Source organism: Opisthorchis viverrini, assembly GCF_000715545.1.
Source record: "Opisthorchis viverrini unplaced genomic scaffold opera_v5_13, whole genome shotgun sequence".
NCBI lineage: Eukaryota > Metazoa > Platyhelminthes > Trematoda > Opisthorchiida > Opisthorchiidae > Opisthorchis > Opisthorchis viverrini.
The window spans coordinates 1,932,693-1,952,671 of record NW_008751669.1 but is presented as its reverse complement, the minus strand read 5'-3'; the positions used below and the strand labels follow the sequence as shown (position 1 = coordinate 1,952,671).

The window sequence follows — 19,979 nt, the reverse complement described above, 5'->3', positions numbered from 1 at the left end:
ATTAACACACCAAATGGCTACAGAATTCAGCTTACCTCTTTTGCAAACAGAGCAGTCACGCTAACGACTAGCATGATATTGAAGTCTGCGGAACCCACGACCGCGCCAAGCCCGATGTCGTCCTGAAAATGAGGGAAATTGATTCGCTTTAACAGCTGATTATTAGCGTTGGTTGTGGGACGTGAATAGGACATGAATGCGCACATTTCCGGAAAAGTTTGAACAGCGTACAATGGACGGTGAACCAAAACTATGAACAGAACTCGATTCCAGAAAAAATAATTGACATGGTTTCATTCGATTCAATTATGAAAAGGAAAAGCTACAAATGGACGCAGTCACAATGAGATGAGTATGATATGACGGCCCACGTCAGTGCATTCGTCTATTGACTTTGCCCGAACTCTCCGTACAATCGTCTTACTTCTATATCTTTGTAATGTACTACTCCTAAGGTTGCTGAAAATCCATCGACAGCCCACGACCGGTTTCGCCCTTCGCGCCTACCTGGTGAGCCCCAAGAAGGGTGAAACCGGTCGTGGGCTGTCGATGGATTTTCAGCAACCTTACGAGCAGTACATTACAAAGCTTTACATGTATCGCGATATTTCAAATATCGTAGCGACTAAAACATGAGGCGGCCTGGTGCAGCACATTCAGTTGCCTGAGAACATCATAAACGAGAGATTCAGCTGGGTTCCAGGTGAGTCTCTCGAAAGAACCAAATTAGTTTGCAAATGAGTGTATATTCGCTGATTGTCTTACTCCTGTTTTCAGTTCACCGAATTGGGGGATCAATGTCGCCTTGTTCCTCTCTCAATGACTGGCAAATTCCGACGGGTTTCGAATATTCGCACTAGATACTCGAACCACATAACCTATTTACACTATGATCTCTTCTTGCTGAGATTTTCAGACTGTCAAAAAAGACATGATAACTAAATACACTGCCAATGTGGTTGATCCATGAAGTACGGTTATTTTGTAATTTTTTCACTTTCGGAATTACTTGGAAACATGCATTCCTATCAGGCCAAACTGAAGAGACTGACTTAATTGGTAAACTGTTTAAAACAGAAGCAGGGAAGATCCCAGGAGCGTTCCCAGCTGGCGCATGAACATGACTGCGGAAACCATGGTTTGTATTTAAGTGGGAGAGAAACGGAAAGCCTGTGGGCGATAGAGACTTCAAGGAAGAGAATCACGAGGCTACCTACTAATTCGCAACTATGACACTCATGCAGTGTTTTTGGTCCCGTGCGTTTTGCCCTAGAGTGTGATATCTAGTGTTAAATTTACATAGAATATTTACATAGAATATATATAAATATAGAATATATTTACATAGAATATTTACACAGAATATTCCTTACTTCATCGACGGATGATGGATATCCATCATCTCCACCATAAGTGCGTCTTTAAGAATCACCACGAAAATATAATCTCTCTGGGTAAAACAAGGGTTTTGTGCTGATAATATGGACCGAATTCAATTCACATGGTCTCTGCTCTAACCTTTCGCCTGCATTTCACGGTTGTTATTGGAATACACATAAAACCTATTGAACTGTTCTGGAGGTACACAATGCAACAAGATTTCGTGGCGGTTTAATCTTGAGTGACGAACAATCCTCTCGCAACAAAGTAACTTCTTCCTCAAAGGTATATCTAGCATCTCAACCTGGTACAGATTTTAAATTAGACTGGGGTTGTTATCTTACAGGCGAATTCATCGCATTGTACAAAAAACGACAGGAGCAAAACTTGAAAGTTCATAAGACTGTTTACTTAAAACTAGGACCAGTCCAGATTTCTTCTTGCTTCTATATGTATCGCTGATACAGCCTGTAACGTTCTGAATCCTCAATTGAATCATGTAGCTGGGATAGCTGTGCATTCTGTAAAACTGAAAACAGCTCGATAAACTAATCAAAATCTTGTTCATTTATCAGTATTTATTTGCCTTTATTGAGGAACTGACAAGATACAGATGTTTTGCTTAAAAACCGCCTGACTGCACTGAATTTGTCCCGCAAAAATTTCGTCGGGACAATAAGAACCTGTTCCCCAGTGAAGTTACTTTACATAGATGAGTCAGAAGAAACATCCGCCCTTCCTTGAAACACGAGCGCTTCTCAGCATGCCCGTTTCCAATAAAAAAACTTTTGAAATCGATGCCTAAGGTGCCTAATATGGTCCTATTGGGTATGTGTAGTGGTGGTGGTGGTGGTGGTGGGACAGCTTCCTGAATCCTACAAGGATTGCCGACCGCATTTTCCATAGAAGCTCACCAAGATACATGTCTCTGAATACAACACTGAATTTACACCCCAATCAGGGATAATGCCCGAGATCGCGCGCCACTAATTAAACTCACCAGGCAAACAGTAGCTACTGAACAGTACATGAAAAACTGCATGAATTGCACTTCATCGCCAAACTGTAGCTAAATTTGACGCGCTTAGATAAATGAAGACCCAAGAGAGTCACAGGGAGTTGTACAGCAGCGCATCACATGGTCCTCCATACTTGGCTTACCACTCAGTGTCCAGAGGTCTCCTGGCCAAAACTATGAATTGGTTCAGGCTGAACAAAAGGTAAATGCTAGTCATGAAAACTACACGGTCCACTTCTTTCCTACTCCCTTAAATATTACTATCGGGCCTCTGTTCTTACTTTCAGAGACAGTCTGGATGCAGGGATCTTTCACTATTGCATGCAACCAGTTCGCCCTATCAATTTCCTAAAAACAATTCATAGCGTAAATAATAGAACCGTTCTGCGTACCATATCAGCTGTTTACATACATTTAAAATGAGCCGACTAGAAATGCTGAGACAATTGAATACCGGTGTTTGATCGCGATATATCCAATAGAAACCCGTGTTGGAGAGTGAAAAGAGAGTGGGGGACATAACACACGTCCAGTCAGGCGCGTACACAACGACGTAACCGGATAAACAATTTTCACTAAAATCTCGTTTATGACTACTGGATGTGTGCTGCCATAATATGACCAAAATTTGCCGTGTGAGAATAAGCGTGCGCCAATCTATGGGGAAAATGGCTACGATGAACTAATGAAGGAAATGAAGTTGAGGAAGAGAATGTACCATCCACTGCACGGGAAATTCTGAGTCTTCAAGCTACGCTTCATTTCCCACCGCATTGCGTAAGCAACTGAGAATAAAAGCTGATAAATTAGTTTTACATCCTCTTCAGTGTGGATAACTTTTGTGGGCTCTGATAGATTCACAAGAAAATCGTTCATACATCCATTTATTTGATTAAAGCGTGCAAATGTGCCTTGGAAAATGAGTAGCCCACCAGATTAGGTTGCATGGTACACGGATAAAGAACAACGGCTCACAAACTATGACCCAATAAGTAAAACAAAGAATAACTGGAAACAAAATTATATGAATTCAATGCCCGATAGGCCGCTGAACAGCAGTAAACTACCTCAACTACCTTATTTATACCGCAGCTACGGCTTTGGTCACATCCTTCGAAAAAACGACACCCTTATGGCCACTGATTGGTCACAGCAGAGCAGCGCCTCTTCCTCGTGGAAGCCATTCATAAGAGTTCTCACATTTGTCTTGCGGAGGAAGACAATAAAAATGGCTTTTGCGATATTATCCTCTGCAAAAGACTGCGAGGTCTTAGTATGCTATTATCCCACCAATTGTACTGAACCGTGCATGTATTTGTCGTCGTAAAGTGGTCATAGAAGCAGAACGTCAGATTGGTCAACCAGTACAGACTTCCTCTGAGTCACTCGTGATAGGTAAAAAAGGGGTTAGATCACATGAAGTGACCGACGTTCAGAGTCTTCAGCTTATAATTTGCCCTGAGTGCTGTGACTAACAATGGCATGCTACAGCCAAAAAGTTGCTAACTTCGGAAGTTTGCAATAGAGTGGCTCGTATTCGTTTCTGATGAAAAAAGACGAGGTCCGTGCATATTATTGTTTCTCTTCTTGCGTGTGACATCGGAATAGCAATCCGAGTACAATAGGATGAAATAGAACGAGATTTCCGGTATGATAAGACAGCCTCATTTGCATAGCTAAAATTTAAGTATGAAAACAAAGTATGTTATGAGATGAGGTTTCCAGTTTGAACTCGAAACAAACATATGAAAGGGAATACAGTTTACCTCATATTTGATGGAAACGTTTAATTTCTAGACCGACGATTATAGCCATTTTTCAATATCTCAGAGAATCATCGACATCATCATGACTGTCACCATTACAGACAGTAAGACTGATGAGAAAACATGAAGCATGGGAGGTCATTCTAAACCGTTGATCCGGGAATTAGGGAATGGGTATTTAGGGATGGTAGGGGGAACCGTCGATGAAGACAAAAACTGTAATGAACTTGAAGAGGCTAGACATAGATCGTGTGGCAGTCAGGCTGCAAATTCGAAGCCAATAAGGATGATAAGTAGAAACGCAACGAGCCTTTGAATGGCCAGGACATTGGGGGTCCTTAAAAGCGTAGAATGGATAAAAAGTGATAACATGAAGTGAATTAGTTAAAGAAAAGGCCCAGATACGATATAATGCCTTGAGGAACATCTGTGCTGGTTTATGCCCGGAAGACAAAATCGTCATGGCACACCTGCCTAGATCAACCACTCAGGAAACTTTCGGATATTTGAACAAACTACACTGCTGGGTAGAAATGGAAGCCCCACCGAGAGAGCTCTATATGCCTCATAGATATGGACCGGATAACTCAAGTAAGTCTGTCTACACGCAGAGAACAAAACATATCCTAATGAAGCAACCATGTTTAAAACCATTGAGGTGCTCGCAAGGTTGTGTAGAGCAATACGGGTGAATCGGTTGGAAATGGTAGACTTAAAATTTTTGAAACATAACGGCTTTTATGGCTATCGAAGTGAGATAAGGGACCAGTTATTGTAGTCACATTGAGGGAAAAATCTTCCGATGGGGACAGGCTTCCTGACATCCCCGGAGAATGGTTGTCTCCACAAATTAAGGTGCTGGGTAACGAAATCATTTCATATAAAAAGTTTCAGTGTTTTCGCGAGTAGTTTTTAAAGCTAACCAATAATGTTCAGGAAGTTACGGCTTGCCTATCGTCGTGCTCCAAGGTTCTTATGGGTGGAGTTCGCAAAGGATGCTGGGTCTATAACGGTGACGGCATCCCACTCATATATGAAGCATAAGTGTGTTCGAATGTTTAGACGAACTATTCCTGATCATTTCCCTCCAGAACACTGAATTATATATCATTAACTAGAACTCTTCCATTGCTACTTACCAGGACACTTTTTCTCGCTCGAAAGCTAGTGGTAGGTCTTGGGTGCTGCAACGATTCCGAGGGTTACGCTGACTAGGACTAGGTTTAACCATAAGCTAAAGCTTATGATGGAGCAGAGAGGAAAGAGCACCCAACCGTCCCATGAATAATCGTATTTTGAGGCTGTCTGCAGGTAGGGTGTGGAAATACTACTCCTGGATCCTCCTGGAGAAGCATAGTGCTACCTTCCTCGATGAAGAATGGGTGGTAAAAGATCAGTCCTAAAACCGACACACTGACAGCTCAAATAGCTTGCCAATATCCAAAACTCATCCAAAGCACCTATACGTACTCGCCGTGTAACGGCCTCGAGAGTGAGACATCTATGAAGTACTCTCAACGCCCTCAAACTAGGCAATTATGTATGTATGAATGTATGAATTTACCAAAATGATGAGGCCAGGACAAGAGGACTGTTAAATTGACGGCGATGCGCATATCTCGCAACGACCTGCAACTAACGGAATAATTGTCCCGCAGGTTTCAAGCGTCCGTGGTGCTACCTGATTAGGAGGTTAAGACAGGTGAAGCAAATGACCGACACAATCAGGACAGTTACTGGGCTGTTGTCAGAGGCATGAAAAACCGACAACACCGCTCAAGCACGAACGCGTTCACATGTTCAGGTATGATAATTCAGGCGCATGTAGCGTCCATCGGTGGAGCAGCGGCAACATTCTCGCATCATACTCCAATATCGTATTATTTTTATCCCTACAGCTTGCTACAATCTGCTTCGTCAACAGGCGACAAAAAGCTTGGAAGCATTTCACTAAAATCAGCGTGTTAAAACGGTGACTGTCAAGTAGACGATGGCTATACTGATTCCTTGATTGCTCGTTCAACGGTGGAACGTTGAACGTTCTGTGAATTGACGTCTCGCTCAGTTCAGAAGTGACTGCTGAAATCATGTGCCTAACTAGTAGGATAAACGGCAGGCCTCGTAGAGCCGTAAAGTGGCATCACTTTAGAGGGCTGGTGTAACTGGTTAAGTCAGCCAGAGTAGACGACTGGAAGCACGCGATAATCACAACCAAAGATAAGTGCATAAAAAGGTATCAGAAATATAATGGCAGTGTTTGGCAGTAACTTGACAATAACAGAGGAGCATAACGCGCAATAATAACGTGGTTAGATAGAAATATTCTGATTTCCCGAGTTCGCGCAAAGATAATGCTGTAATTGAGAAAAATTACTCGACGAGTATGCTTAAGTCTCCCCCGTTACTCACAACTCTACCAACTTAAGAATTTATATTAACTAGGACTAATAACTGGTTCTGCTTCTCACTAAAGATGGCGCACAAACAAATAAAACAACCATTCTGCGTCAATATGATTAGTTTATACACAATACCTCCGGGGTTGAAGACTTCTAATTCGGGGGCATCAAAGAAAACTTGCTTTTCCTATTAAAAGTAGCTTCTAGTTTAAAAAATGTCGAGCGTTTTACATGGAAAGAGCCACCCAAGAACGCCTGGCGCATAACAACTTGCTTTGGAAAAATCATGAAAATTTGAGCGACCTTATTACCAACCTTTTCTCAGCTATCACTACTTGTAATACTAGCAAAGGAAAACGGATTTCAAATAACAGGACCCAGAGGACTTTTCTTACATTCCACATAACAGTGCCCTCATTGCTAGGACAAAACCTGATTTGCTTCCTTACTTTGATGTCAAAGGGGCGAGAGCTGCTGCAGTACTGAGATGTAGTTCAACTTAAACACCTAAATACAAAACCATTGTCAGGCTAATTGTTTGCAAAGCTTTTAGTTTGAAAATGAATGGCTAAGTAGCGGTTGTGAATCGCGCTAGCGCTGTTTTCACATGTACAAAGAGTACCTTTGGTTCTGTTGTAAGTAAGGGATATATAAGTATATGTATATAAGTATATATAAGTACATACATGTAAGTATGTATATGTAAGTATATATAAGTGTGAGTCCATAAATTGTACTTCAAAGCTCTACAAAAAGACGGGTTCTAATGTGTCGGGAAAAGTCAGTCAAAATCGCATATCTGGCGTTGAAAGTTGATGAAGGTTTACTTTCCACAAAATGCATCACAATACTAGTGCACCAGCTGCAAGCTTCAAACCAAACCCTCAACAAAAGTATGCGGTGCTGATTTTGTCACATTACAGGACTCTCCAGACGGCTAATTCTGGGGTACCTTCAGTTGATTAAGCCTAAACCCTGATCCTCGGAAAGTACTTTATGGCTACTTTCGTTTTCAACACACCACCGATAATTACGGAAATCTAGTTATGAGAAACCCATTTGGAAACATGAGTGCTATATACTCATACTCCAACGAACGCCCAGTAACGGTTGGAATTCAGTCTTTATTGATTCCCAGAAGTATTCTGAACAGATCCTACTCACCTCTGGTAATGGTCGGTCTCAAAAAATTGGTAATTTTGCATTTCGATTGACTGCCGCTGCAGGATATCTTGTTTAACTATGTTAGCATTGGTTTTTTCACATTCATCAGTTGCAGTCAGGAGTTTTAATAGGAACACCTCATGCATCAACAGATTGCGTTGTTGATTCTGAACACAGCGGCAACGCACTCCCGGAGCGTATTAACAGCAGCTTACGAAATACTTTGGTGTGAACGCTATATCAAAGCAATCCACAAGATGTGAGTATGTGATGCCAGATACACTTATCACTGGACAAATATTACTCCATGCAATATTACATGTTATAGCGGAAGTTTGTAAGCTCAACTTCGTAGGAAGACGCAAACAATCGGCTCTAGTCCTGCCGCCGTTTACGCTGGTGTTTGGAAAGTTTAACCATGTAACCACCAAATGGATGGAGTGTGAAGTGATAACACTTTTCTTGACAACATTCGTGTTTGTAAGTGGGCTATTACATTGTCAGGAAGCCCACACTTAGACGAGAGGGTGATTAGAGTCCTCAAAAGAAGCTCTTGGGTTGAAAAGCCCGACCACACGGAAGTGGATGGATGTCGTCTCACAACCACAGCAGAAAACGTTTTATAAGTAACAGGTCACCACGCCTGGTTCAGCTTCAGACTGGAGGACTAGGAGGCTGCATTCTTCAGAGTTCTAACTACTAACCGACGTGTACAAGCAATTCTGCGGATGCCAACGTGAGACCCCCCGTGCAGCTCAGTGGGTCTTAGACATAAACAATCCGCTGCACCACGATAAGGCCCGGCCCCTTCATAGGAGTTGAAATACGATGGAGTTGCCAATAAGGTATAAGAGATGTTAATATAATGAGGCAAAAAGTAAGGTATAATAACAATATAACAATCACCCATGCGTAATTCCTTTTCGGTACTTAGCTGCAATTTTACATGAAGTAAGCACGGAGGCTAAGGCGCTACCAGGTTGTCTACTCCTAGACAGGATCAGTCGAGTTGTTGGTGGTAGGTTCGAATCAAGGATCCTCCGGTCATCATGTCTGCGTCTTAATAATTAAACTATCTTCAGCTCATGGAAGGTGGAGCAGAAACGACTGGGAAGGTAATCCAGAATAGCGTCAACGGAGGATAATCAGATGGTTCAGTTTCAAGCAACAGTGATAAAAAGGCTTTCTTCGAGAGCGTGACAGTAGTCCCTTCCCTCAGATGTGTGACGGGAATGAACGAGACTGAGAGAAGTTCAGCTGGGGTCACGTGATTGACGTTGCTCACTATGGTTACTGACCGACTTCGATAACGTTTGTGTAGTCAGTTTATATTAAGACTGTCTGAGTGAATATCTATATGTGCATCAACCCCGGGTGACCTAGCACCAAGCCCCTTTACACTTAACCTTCGCGTTTTCTCTCTCTCTCTCTCACCAATGTCATTGTAAGGCCCCAAAGTATTAATACAGATGGTTTACCAGAGATGAACCACACCTCCTATCCATAGATAGTTAACTGTTCATAAAAACCCGACCATATGAAACCAACCAACCTTCGCGATGAAAACTCCAACAAGCGTTGTGGCCAATTCGGGGGCTGAGCTTCCGGCCGCCATAAAAGTTGCTCCGGCAACATCAGGCTGCAGATTCAAAACTGAAAAAAACGTTCAGTAAATGCTTCCAATGTACCTTCACAAATTCTCTCCAAACAAGGAATAAAGTAGTCGTCACATAAGATAGCGAGTGCAAGAAACATGTATGTCGCACCGATAATATGCAGAATAACGGCACCTCGCTGTCGATCGCGCTGATGGAATAAGTCTTTAGGGAAGTTATCGATGGCCAGTGGGGTGCAATTGGACTCCGGGTGTGGGCGGTGAACTCTCATGGTCAACAAATGTCTATGGAAGCTCGACTGCCATCCGACATCTTCAACCCGTGATTGGGATGTCTCTAATTCTTGCGCCGTGATCGAAGTATCTGGCGGAAAGTGTTTCAACCGGAGAAATATCAGCTTTGAGCACCAGAACAGAAGACATACAAAGATCAGAATCAATCTGGGTAGCATAGATGACTGTTTATTGCGGAACGCCATGTCCAAGGTCTCCAATTTCTAAGGACGACTTGAGTGGGACTTGCTGTAATCCACGTCAATATGTGATGATAGCGCTGAACCTTAAGAACCGATAGAAAGTCGCTTCTTTGTGGTTTGTTGAAAGACCAGCAAACTCAAGTACACTGCCTGGATGTGCGATGAGTACTCGGGTGAAGTTTCTCAGTGAAAGGTAATTGTAAGAAGAATCACTTCGTTTCAATTATGTGGTTTTCAGCGTACCTAAGTTCTCTGGTTGATAGGTACAATGAACCACGACAGAGACGCAACGGACGGCGGGAAAGTCCATTTGGTATTCAAAAGCGATCAAGGCGAAACATAGGATATTCAGCACGTTTAAACACTTTTAAGTTCAGTTTCGGTCCATCAAAAGAACCCCTGAATGAAACCAAGTTAGTGTTTGGTTCTTTGAGTAGCCGCGAGCCATATCAGTTACATCTGGCTTTCACTGTGCTTTCATCATAGCTCGGCTACACTTGTAGGACGGAGTCTCCATAAAATAACCCATTTTCCTCACACAATCACCGAAACGAGTAGATGTTTAAGTGGTTTAGCTCTTGAGACTAAAAAGAATAGTCAAGCAGTATAAATATTCACGGGCTATCGTTTATGTGAGTCAATACAGTGGATATTCCACCCAACAGAACTCGCGATAATTCAGTGCAGCAGCTACAACGAAGAAGGTTTCAAAGAAATGAAAGCTTCTACAGTGCACCATATGGATGGAGTCGCGCGGATGGAAGCCTTGATGCTGCCACCGTAGGTGAATTACCTTTTCACTTATTTATTCGCAAAGGGAAGACGGGCCGGCCACGAGGGAGCCCCTAACATATTTTGGGTGTTGTTTTTCTGGATGAGTACGTAAATGGTACCACGCTGGTTTTGGTCAGTCTCCCGTGGATTCCGAACCGTCTGATCTGTCTCGCCGGTGATCGTGAAAGTCACTGGGTATATGAGCTGGAGTGAGCAAACCTGCTCTGTCGAGTTCCGGTTTCAACAGCCCGTTTTGCACCATTCACAAGACACGTGCTTATGGAACTGAAAAGAAGTGAAAACTCGGAAGAAAACTATTGTTATCTGTAAAGTATGAAGGGAAAATTAAATTACAAATAGCTAGTCAACAGTGCATTACCTTATTTTAAATCAACTTGAGCTGAAATCGTATGTGGCAGACTTGGTTAGCTAGGAGGAGGCTTGAGTTTATCTCCTTGCCCCATCCATTTCCGGGACGTTTAGCTTGGGGCCAAGTGTAGGAGTGAAAGAAGCGTCTGAAAAGTATCTATCGTTGGTAGAAGGGAGAAAAACTATGCACTGTCAGGTGTATTCTTCATACTGACTTTTATACTGACTCTTTCGCCTTTTATTTTTGTCGCCACGGAAATTTCTTATCGATGTGGGGATGAAGTGTGTAGGGGACTATATTTCGCTTGCTTTTTGGGACCGTCATGTGTGAAGTATCACACAAGAGGACATTTGACCTTAGAGCTCGGTTGGCAGAGTATGTTCTTCAAATATTTATTCTTGTCCTAGGCGTCTCCCCAAAAATGTGCTGACTATAGTCATTCCTAGATCATCTCCCGAAATTTCGGTCCGCGGGAGTGATGTTCTGGGTGATGAATTGGCTAAACAGGAAAGGTTCGCGCCATCTAGTGCTGGATGTTGATATGAGGAGTTTTGGAAAGAAAAGGCGTGGTTGTGGTCCGCAGGTGCTGCAAAGCCCAGGCCGACGGCCGGGCTGATGTTTTGCAATCTTCGGCTAAATGCACTATAAATGTCCCCAATGTTTATCAGCTCGCCCCAAAGTCATTTCAAAAAATTTCCGGCTAGTTCATTTAACTCTGTGCAACCACACCAAATGCCGCGAACGCACCTTCCACCTAAAGGTAGATAAGTACTTTTGGCTTCTGGCTACGACAAAGGACTGGAAACTGGGAGCAATGGCATCATTCTCATGAATAACGGCCTTTTACTTCTGCGAAGAGCAAGTCAATGGATAGTCGGGGCGCTTCGGTCAACTTAAGAATAAAATCATCCATAGCTGAATGAGCGTTTAAGGTAACGCGGAGAACGCAGATAACGCAGTGTATTTAGCACTGGGTATTACATTTTCATAGTTCTCAAAGGAAGTAGTGAAATTACGGCTGCTTTTCTTGTGCGACCCAGAAATGCTAGCAAAATCTTTGTAAGCTCATGGCTGATCGGTTATATAGTTTGAAAACATTGCGGTAGCAACTCCTGATGTTCCTAGCAGGATGACCGGCGGTGAGCTCATCTCCGTTTTGGGATGGATGGTGTGTAGTATCGCGGTGGTTCGCAGCCCGGAAGAGTTCATAGACCATCGCGAACTCGGTGCTGGTATTTGGACTATAGGACAACGCCTGGATAAAATCCATTTCTCATCACGCGACACATGACACCGAGCGTTAAAACCGCATCCCTGTGATCTGTATATTCCCCTCATTGAAGCCCATCCCGAGTATATCGACAACCAAACGGAGGGGCGAAGCTTGCCAGCTGTAAACCAGCCGAATGAAGCTAGGATTGATATCTTGGAAATCCAGCATTCCGACGATTGGTTTGTAGGAATCAAGTTCGCAATTGCGAAATATACGGAGGTTTCGAGTGCTTGTATAATGTTTAATTTTCGCAGCTAAGGCAGGAAATTTTGTGAAAAAAGACTAAAAGTTTCGAAGCACCTAAGCGGTCAGTCAAGTGGGAGATTACCCCTCAGAGGATTAGAAACGGGACGAGTGCAACCGATATAAAAAAAAAGCCAAAAGTGAGTATTGCTGTGAGCAAAAAGTGACCGTAGCAGCGATCTAGAACACTCTCGAAATTCCCTCAGAAATCTAATTAATTTAGTACTTCGGGTCTAGCTGACGAAACGGGCTGCCATAGCGGGCTAGGGCGTGAACAGAAGCTCGGGGTCACTCGTGAGCACTAAATGAAAACTTTGATGCAACTGAATGAAAAGATCGGCGTCGATGCAAAAAACTTTGAGGTTTATCCTCATAGGACGGACTTTACAAGACGTCTATGGTGCTGTCGGTAAAACTTGTACTAATACGTGTTGTCGCTGACGCCCTCGGGATTTTGTGGACGGCACCCATATGCCGGAGACAGTATACAGTTTCCAGAAGTTCATTCGGTGTTTGGCTTCGCTGTGATCAACCCTACTGATCAAAATTGACACAGACGTCACCATCCATAACATGCCATCGACGCGGAGGACAACCACTCCGATTCATGTTCAATATCCCTCAATGCAGTTTGACGCTTGGATAAGACACGGGAATGACATTACCCTCCTCAAAGTCTCAAAAGTAAAGCAAACGTCGGTGGCAAGATTATGTATAAGAAATTGATGCCGCAAAAACGTATTTTCGATTGCCCTGAGTGTGGTCGGCTGTGATCACCATCGCACACGAATTTAGCGGGCATCTTCCTAATCGATAGCTCACCCGACATTCTGCGCCAAGTTCGAAACCGTGTGCAACAGTCGCCGACGTCACTCCGAGTATCCCTCCAGCTCAATGTTTACTCATCCTGTCTAGCAACGCACGCATCCCCTTCTTCTCTTCTTATTAGGCGGAAAGGGATATTTTTCGGCGCACAGGCCAATTGACGTGAAGTGGGTAGCACTTATTTCTCGGAAACTGCAATATTTTCGTTGTTGCCGAATTGTTGTTGAACATTTTTAAGTGTTGTGCGTGTTTCAGCGAGTTTTACTTGTGATATGTTGTAAGTGAGCTATTTTTCAAGGTAAACAAACACTTTGAATCTATAAATTGCTGCAGCCTGTAATGCAACCAGTCGCTCAGTATTCACACAATGAAAGTGAATCTTCGAAAGCCCTGTATTTCATTGATGGACTTAAAGAGAGATGCGATTGCGTTCGGAGTATAATTACAAACTTTTGAATCCCCTATTGGCACCCCGCTGTCCAAGCAATGCTAAGAAAGACTTCCGCCGGACTTTTAGCTCCGGGGGTATGGTTACTTCAACGGACAATGAAATATAGTGAGCTGCGAAAACAAGAATGTTGATTAGGATGACATTTTGTGTGAACACATACACAACAAACCGCATCATTTTGGTGCAACTTTTCATTCTACTCGCAAAGGCTTTACAACTAAGAGCACTGTGTGGCCAATAGTTCCTGCCGTCACGTAATATGCGGTAGGATCATTCCTGTGTGTCAAATGTGTTGCTATCTTCTACTCGAGACGACTCGAGAGGCCTCTATCCTCGCACGTCGAGATGTGTTGTTCCGAGGAGTTTTTTCGAGAGAGAAGCACTCACTACAGATGTCATGGTGGTAAAGGAAGTTGACGAATGGGCACACAGGCGTGCAAACATTCTCACGCATGTGGTCAGATATTACCATTCTCCACCGTTATGTTTAACCAGCACTTTTTTGGTTACGTTCGACCGCCTTTGACTTCTGTGCTGATCAGCGAGGGCGACTTGACGCCTCTTCCGAAGTCTGTTACGTAAAACCCGGGTCTACTTGTGTAAACGGCTTAGTTGTTGGTTACACAATGCTGTCGAGCTTTGACAGTCTAATTGCCGGCGTGTTAGCCTCTCATCCTCTAACAGCGTATGGAGGGGGCCACGAAATAGTTGGTGTAGTAGATCAAAACATGCTCGACATCTCCCATCAGTTGGCAATTCGCGGTTTGTAATGGTAATCGACCTTACTCTGTTTTGCGGTGAAGATTTGTCCAGTCTCGTTTGTAGAAAACCTGGGATTTTGTTAAGCCCATCTATTATTTGCCATGGTTAGCTAGGCTGTTTGAATCGGGACGGTTTGGCACTGGTAAGACATGTTCAACGCCACCTTTGTGAATGCCGTGCCACTCTTGAAAAAAATCGTACCGGGTTCAGCGTGCAGTTCTGAATCGCTGCGTAAGAGTAGATATGCTCGATGCACAAGAATGATTTACTTCACCCACGTGAGCCCAAATAGTCAACAAGTTCGGGCAAAAAATCAATTTATTATTGCGCCACGCTCCTTCAAGTCCCAATAAATCCAGATGTCTCTCGGTCTCACATGCGGCTATTTGAATGTCTTCTAAATACACAAAATTTTCCGTAGCTCCGCGATAGTGATTTCAATTATGCGTTGAAATTTGGATGAAACAGAGTGTATTGCAAAAGAAGACAATCAAACACAAGTGGTCCTGACGGTTTTGATTGGCTTTGCTTTCACATTTATTTCATAATCATGAGATAAACTTGAATTTTGAAAAATATTTTTTCTCATTAATTATTTGTGAACATGTATTGTGGTTATGGGTAGTTATGCAGCATAGACCGTGGTTTGATAGTCACCGCAGATTCTAAATGTGCCACCCGGTATTGGTATCGATGGTATTGTTGCAGCTTCTTATCAAGTATCTGGGAAGAAGTTGCTTGTCCACCTTTTACTCGCCCACTTTCACTGCTCACATTAACCCCTCTTCCTGCACAACAAGGACGTGATGTCGTGACGCTTTGGTGAGCAAAATATTACCGTCCGTTCTCAACTATTCCAACAGCTAGCCTCTCTGCTGGCTACCTCAATGACAAAGTCTTTACCTCCCTGAAACTAGGCAGCTAATCTGGCCCACCTAGTACTTGGCTTCTATATCAGCAAACGTATTCACCTTTCTTGGGTCCATTTAGCTTGCTGTCATCCCCTTTTAGATTGTTCTCTATTGACGCCGTTGTATCATATGCCTACTAACACCCACCTTGCGCTACTTCTTTCATTCTATTTCTTTCTCGTCGCCCCTCTTCCCAAGCTTCAAACCTCGAATGCAATTGCCCGAACCCTCCTTAGAACTGTTATTCATTCAAACTGGCTGGTGTCCTATCTACACTCACGCGGTCCTCCAACAAAAAGAAATTATCCGTAACCCTTCGTCGACCTGACTCTGTTTGTGTCTATCTCCCCGCCTAACCCAGATCCAACTGCCGCTGAAATGCGTATCCCCTCTCCCATCGCGGCACCCTTGACGAACGTTACTGGGCTGTCCATAAATCGAAGTATTTTAGTGCAATGATGACATGGCCCTGCCATAACCAGTGTGGTGGCGACTATTTTCTCCATAATCTCGACCGCAAAGGATCGCCCACTCAAGCCTTTAGACACAACTTTGAGCAGTTTCCATCCGGCCCCGTCTCTGGGATGAGCTCTTCCGTACACAATGAATTTTCACTCAGATTCGGTTATCCTGGCTTTCCTGCTGCAATTTCGACTTGCCTGTTGCACCAGTTCAAATCCGTATACGGAGTTCAGATCTCCTTATGTATTAGCAACTTGCCACCATCCAACCTATTCCCTGCACCCGACTTGCCTACAACAGTGCAAGCGATGAGTCTGCTTACTTTCAGAATAAACCACAGTTTTTGAGACCAAACTTGCCGTGTTCTCCCAATTTGAATGATCCCATTTCCATCTCCACTTTTGTTCGTTGTGACCCCGGCCATTTACCTTACCGCCCAAGGTCAATCATGACCCGCAATGTATTTCAGTTCTAGTTCATGCCACCTGGCTGTCTTTGAACTAGCCGGACCTCGTACCCGTTTTTCCCAACAAGTTTGGAAATAAACCTATTATTACTATATCATCGGATATTCCCCACTTTTCACGACATTGTCCTCTTTTTGTGTAATCCGCACCCCCACAAACCCCCCAGACATTGCTGCATTCTGACTGTAAAACTATGATCATTCCAGACGGTATGCCACCCACAAGTTGGGAATAAAGATCATTATTTTTATCCCTAATATAACTACGGCCGCCACATGCCATTACTAGATGCTACAGCCGCTTATTACCTACCTGCCAAGCTGCACTCCTATACGACCACGAATTCATTGTTTCATACTACTCGTGATATCCCGTGTTTGCCTGACTGATTTCAACAACATCAGACGTACGCTGTGCAGAATTTACATGAATGCACACCTTTCTTTATCAAATAAAACCTGGGCAAGCTTCAGTGGAAGACTCACACTGGACCATTGTTCCGGAAGTTCACGGGGCCGACGCGATCTTCGTCCCAAAATATGGGATGCAGTCGCATAAGCCGAAAGCTCCCTAAAGGGATTGGGCGTCCTCTGGAAAAGAGATCTCAACCTTTTCCAGAAAGTTGGCTACAGGAGACACAGAAGATGAGCTGGTATTCCATAAAATGCGGAACGGCCGTGAATCAGGCATCCGCCAATGGAACGTACGAGAACAAGTCGCAGTCATAGCCATTGCTTGAATGAACAAAAATGTTCCGCTTAAACACACGAGACATTGCCGCATAACTAAGCCGAACGGGTTCAATTTGAGGGACATTACCTGCGCACTCCAAGCGACCCAAAGATGATATCTGATATCTACAGAAAACACTATGCGGTCCTTATCAATCCCCAGCATCCTCGTCATATACAATCTTACCAATCTTGCCCCCAAATGATTTAGTCTTCACGATGGAAGATATTCGTCAACACTTGCACAAAATCAACCCGTTCTGCGCTTTGGTAACCGACGCATTTTAATCAAGGATCTTATAATAAGCGTCGTTTACACTAACAATTTCTGCTTGACGCTTCGTCAGTCACCGACGAAGGCCACCATCCCTCTGCTGGGAAGGAAGCGACTGTCACATCGATCTACAAAACTCGTGACCGACTATCGTCCGGCAGCTTCAGGCCTATGAGCCTCGCTGGCGTGCCATGCAAGGTGATGGAACGCATTATGAAGCGAGCTTTTACAGACTACCTAACTAGGAACGACTCGGTATCTCCAGTTCAACATGGGTTGCTCCCAAATAGTTCTTGCGTGACGAACATGCTCGTAGCTATGGACAGCTTAACTCAGGCTAAGGACGAGGGGCTCAACTCTGATGCAATATTCTTTGGCTTCTCAAAAGCACTCGAAAGTGCTCTACAGTTCCCACCGCTCCACGCACTCTAGTCTTGGGGATTAAAGGGAATAATTCCACACTAATGTAAGGCGCTTCTTTCAGACAGAATATTCCGGACGAAATTGGGCTCGACCTGCTCTACTCTAGCACCTGTCCCGTTGGAGCTCCACAAATCTCCGTTAAGCGACCACTTCTGTTTCCGATGTAGGTCAACGGCCTTCCAGATATTCTTGCAAGTCCATATCTACTTTTTGCGGACAACTTGAGATCCTGGAGTTCTGATGCCAGTGCCCTCAAAATGAGTGCGGACGCTGCAAGGTAGTGATCGTTGGACTGACACCTTCCTCTGAATAAAGAAACGTGCTTCCATCACTTGGAGGGGCCTCAGTGAACGTCTTTGTCATGTATGGTGAGAAAGGACCGGAAAAATCATGAGGATAGACGCAAAAAGGATTTCGGTATACGGCTCTCTTCACATATGTCTTTCCCACTGCACCATGAAAAATGCGCTCCTAGGGCATCCGCCGTTCTAAGGATTATTCGGCGCAACTTCTCTCGTATCACACTTATGGACTTCCAAATACTCTGTGGGAGCTACGTCAGACAGCTTTTTGAATATGCTAACCAAGTTGTCTACTCAGGGCCCACGGAGGACGTAACCTTCGTTGAGCGTGTCTGCGAGCTTCTACGAAAATGGTTGCCGTGTACTGTGGAGCGCGTCTCGTGGTGCTTGTCCTCATTCCACTGGGGTATCGTAGCCTCTTACTTATGCCCCCTTTGCACAAGCTTTGACCAACAACGTTTCTCGCCTCCGACCCATCCAGCTCACGGCGGCGACATGATAAGAAGATTTTAAAGCGCAGAGCGTACACTTTCATCAGGCAATTATCCCCCATTTTGGAGAGTTGCTGCATTTCATAGCCTTCTCACGATGGTTGTCCACGCTCCGTTTGAGGCCAGTTCAGGGCGCCATTGGACACCTTCGAGGCAAGCCTTCAAGCTGGCAAGCTTACCGCACCGCTCCGAGAGCTTAAAGGGCGGTGTCAAAACCTTATTCGCCTGTGCCTATTACGTGAACGGCAACTGCTAAACACCAAGAACAAGGTCGGCCCGGGAATCGTGAGCGCAGACCTCGATCCTCCGTGTCAATCCGCGAATCCGTGACGGTGGCTGGACGGTATCCAAGAACACCGTCAGGGGATAGATCAGTAACAATTAGGACGGGTCCCGGTAAAAAGAACAGTATAAGCTCAGTTCTCTCTGAACATTTTAATAACTCGTTACCGGCATCAGGCGCGAACAAAGCAAAATAAACGCTCAAAACGAACAAAACACTCATGCACGGCGTATTGTATTCAGAGTACTTGTAACGAAGACAATCCGTGGATTCGGGAGCCTTATGAAGTCGTCACATAAAGGATAATAGAACCCAAATGTATGCCGAATGCACATTTCCGACCACGCGGAGATCGCATTGATGAACAACAACCAGTCAGCATCTTGCCGTCTGGACCGGGCCACTAGTGTCTCAATGCCATAAGGACCTATGTTAGGATGGTATAAAGGCCGGCACGGAATTACAAATGGTCATTCCTCTCTCGATCCGCTTACGGCCTTGGTGCCCGCAACATGCCAAACGCGACCAGTGCGGTATCAACGTTCGTACGGCTGGCACTTGTTATACCGAAGGCAAGTGCCTCATCCAGTGGATTGGTGTCAAGTAAGATGGTTTTGTAAAACAACTTCTTGTAGGTTCACAGAATACATCTTCAGATGAACACAACATAACAAGACAGATGGTGGAGTACTTTTCCGGTCGTGAGTGTTGTTCCTCCGTGGAACTCGGGTTCAAGATGTGAGAATTTCAACAGGGAACGGGTACGTGTTATACACGCTGATACAGTTAATCGGCGGTAAAATATGAACAGATTTGGGTGAGGTACCCGAACCAGCCGCCTGTTAAGGCGCGTTCACTGTACACAAACGCGTGCGTGCAAGCTCACACTGGAACAATAACAAAAAGGGTCGTCGGTATGTCCATAATTGTCTGCAAAATCATTCAATTAATTTAAGTTAATTAGCCACCGGTGGCGCAGTGACGTGAATACGAAGTGACTGGAACGTACCGTGGTGTGACGGTTTGCGCACCTCAGCGATGCGATGAGCTATACTGGGGAGTGTCCCGCGACACTCTCAGAGTCTCTCATACCAGGTTGGTCAATGGGTAGAGGTCTGA

General features: G+C 44.2%; 1 protein-coding gene across 1 annotated transcript in view; it reads right to left on the bottom strand.

Moving 5' to 3' along the window:
- Positions 1 to 10,128, bottom strand: part of T265_01242 (hypothetical protein) — a gene marked incomplete at both ends in the record, with an annotated part of 64,609 nt that extends 54,481 nt beyond the window's left edge. Inside the window, 4 exons of the mRNA XM_009165227.1 lie at positions 36 to 122; positions 9,280 to 9,380; positions 9,416 to 9,706; positions 10,062 to 10,128. Of these exons, the coding sequence (XP_009163491.1) occupies positions 36 to 122; positions 9,280 to 9,380; positions 9,416 to 9,706; positions 10,062 to 10,128 (546 nt within the window). The remainder of the gene's footprint in view (positions 1 to 35; positions 123 to 9,279; positions 9,381 to 9,415; positions 9,707 to 10,061) is intronic.
- Positions 10,129 to 19,979: the final 9,851 nt, after the last annotated feature.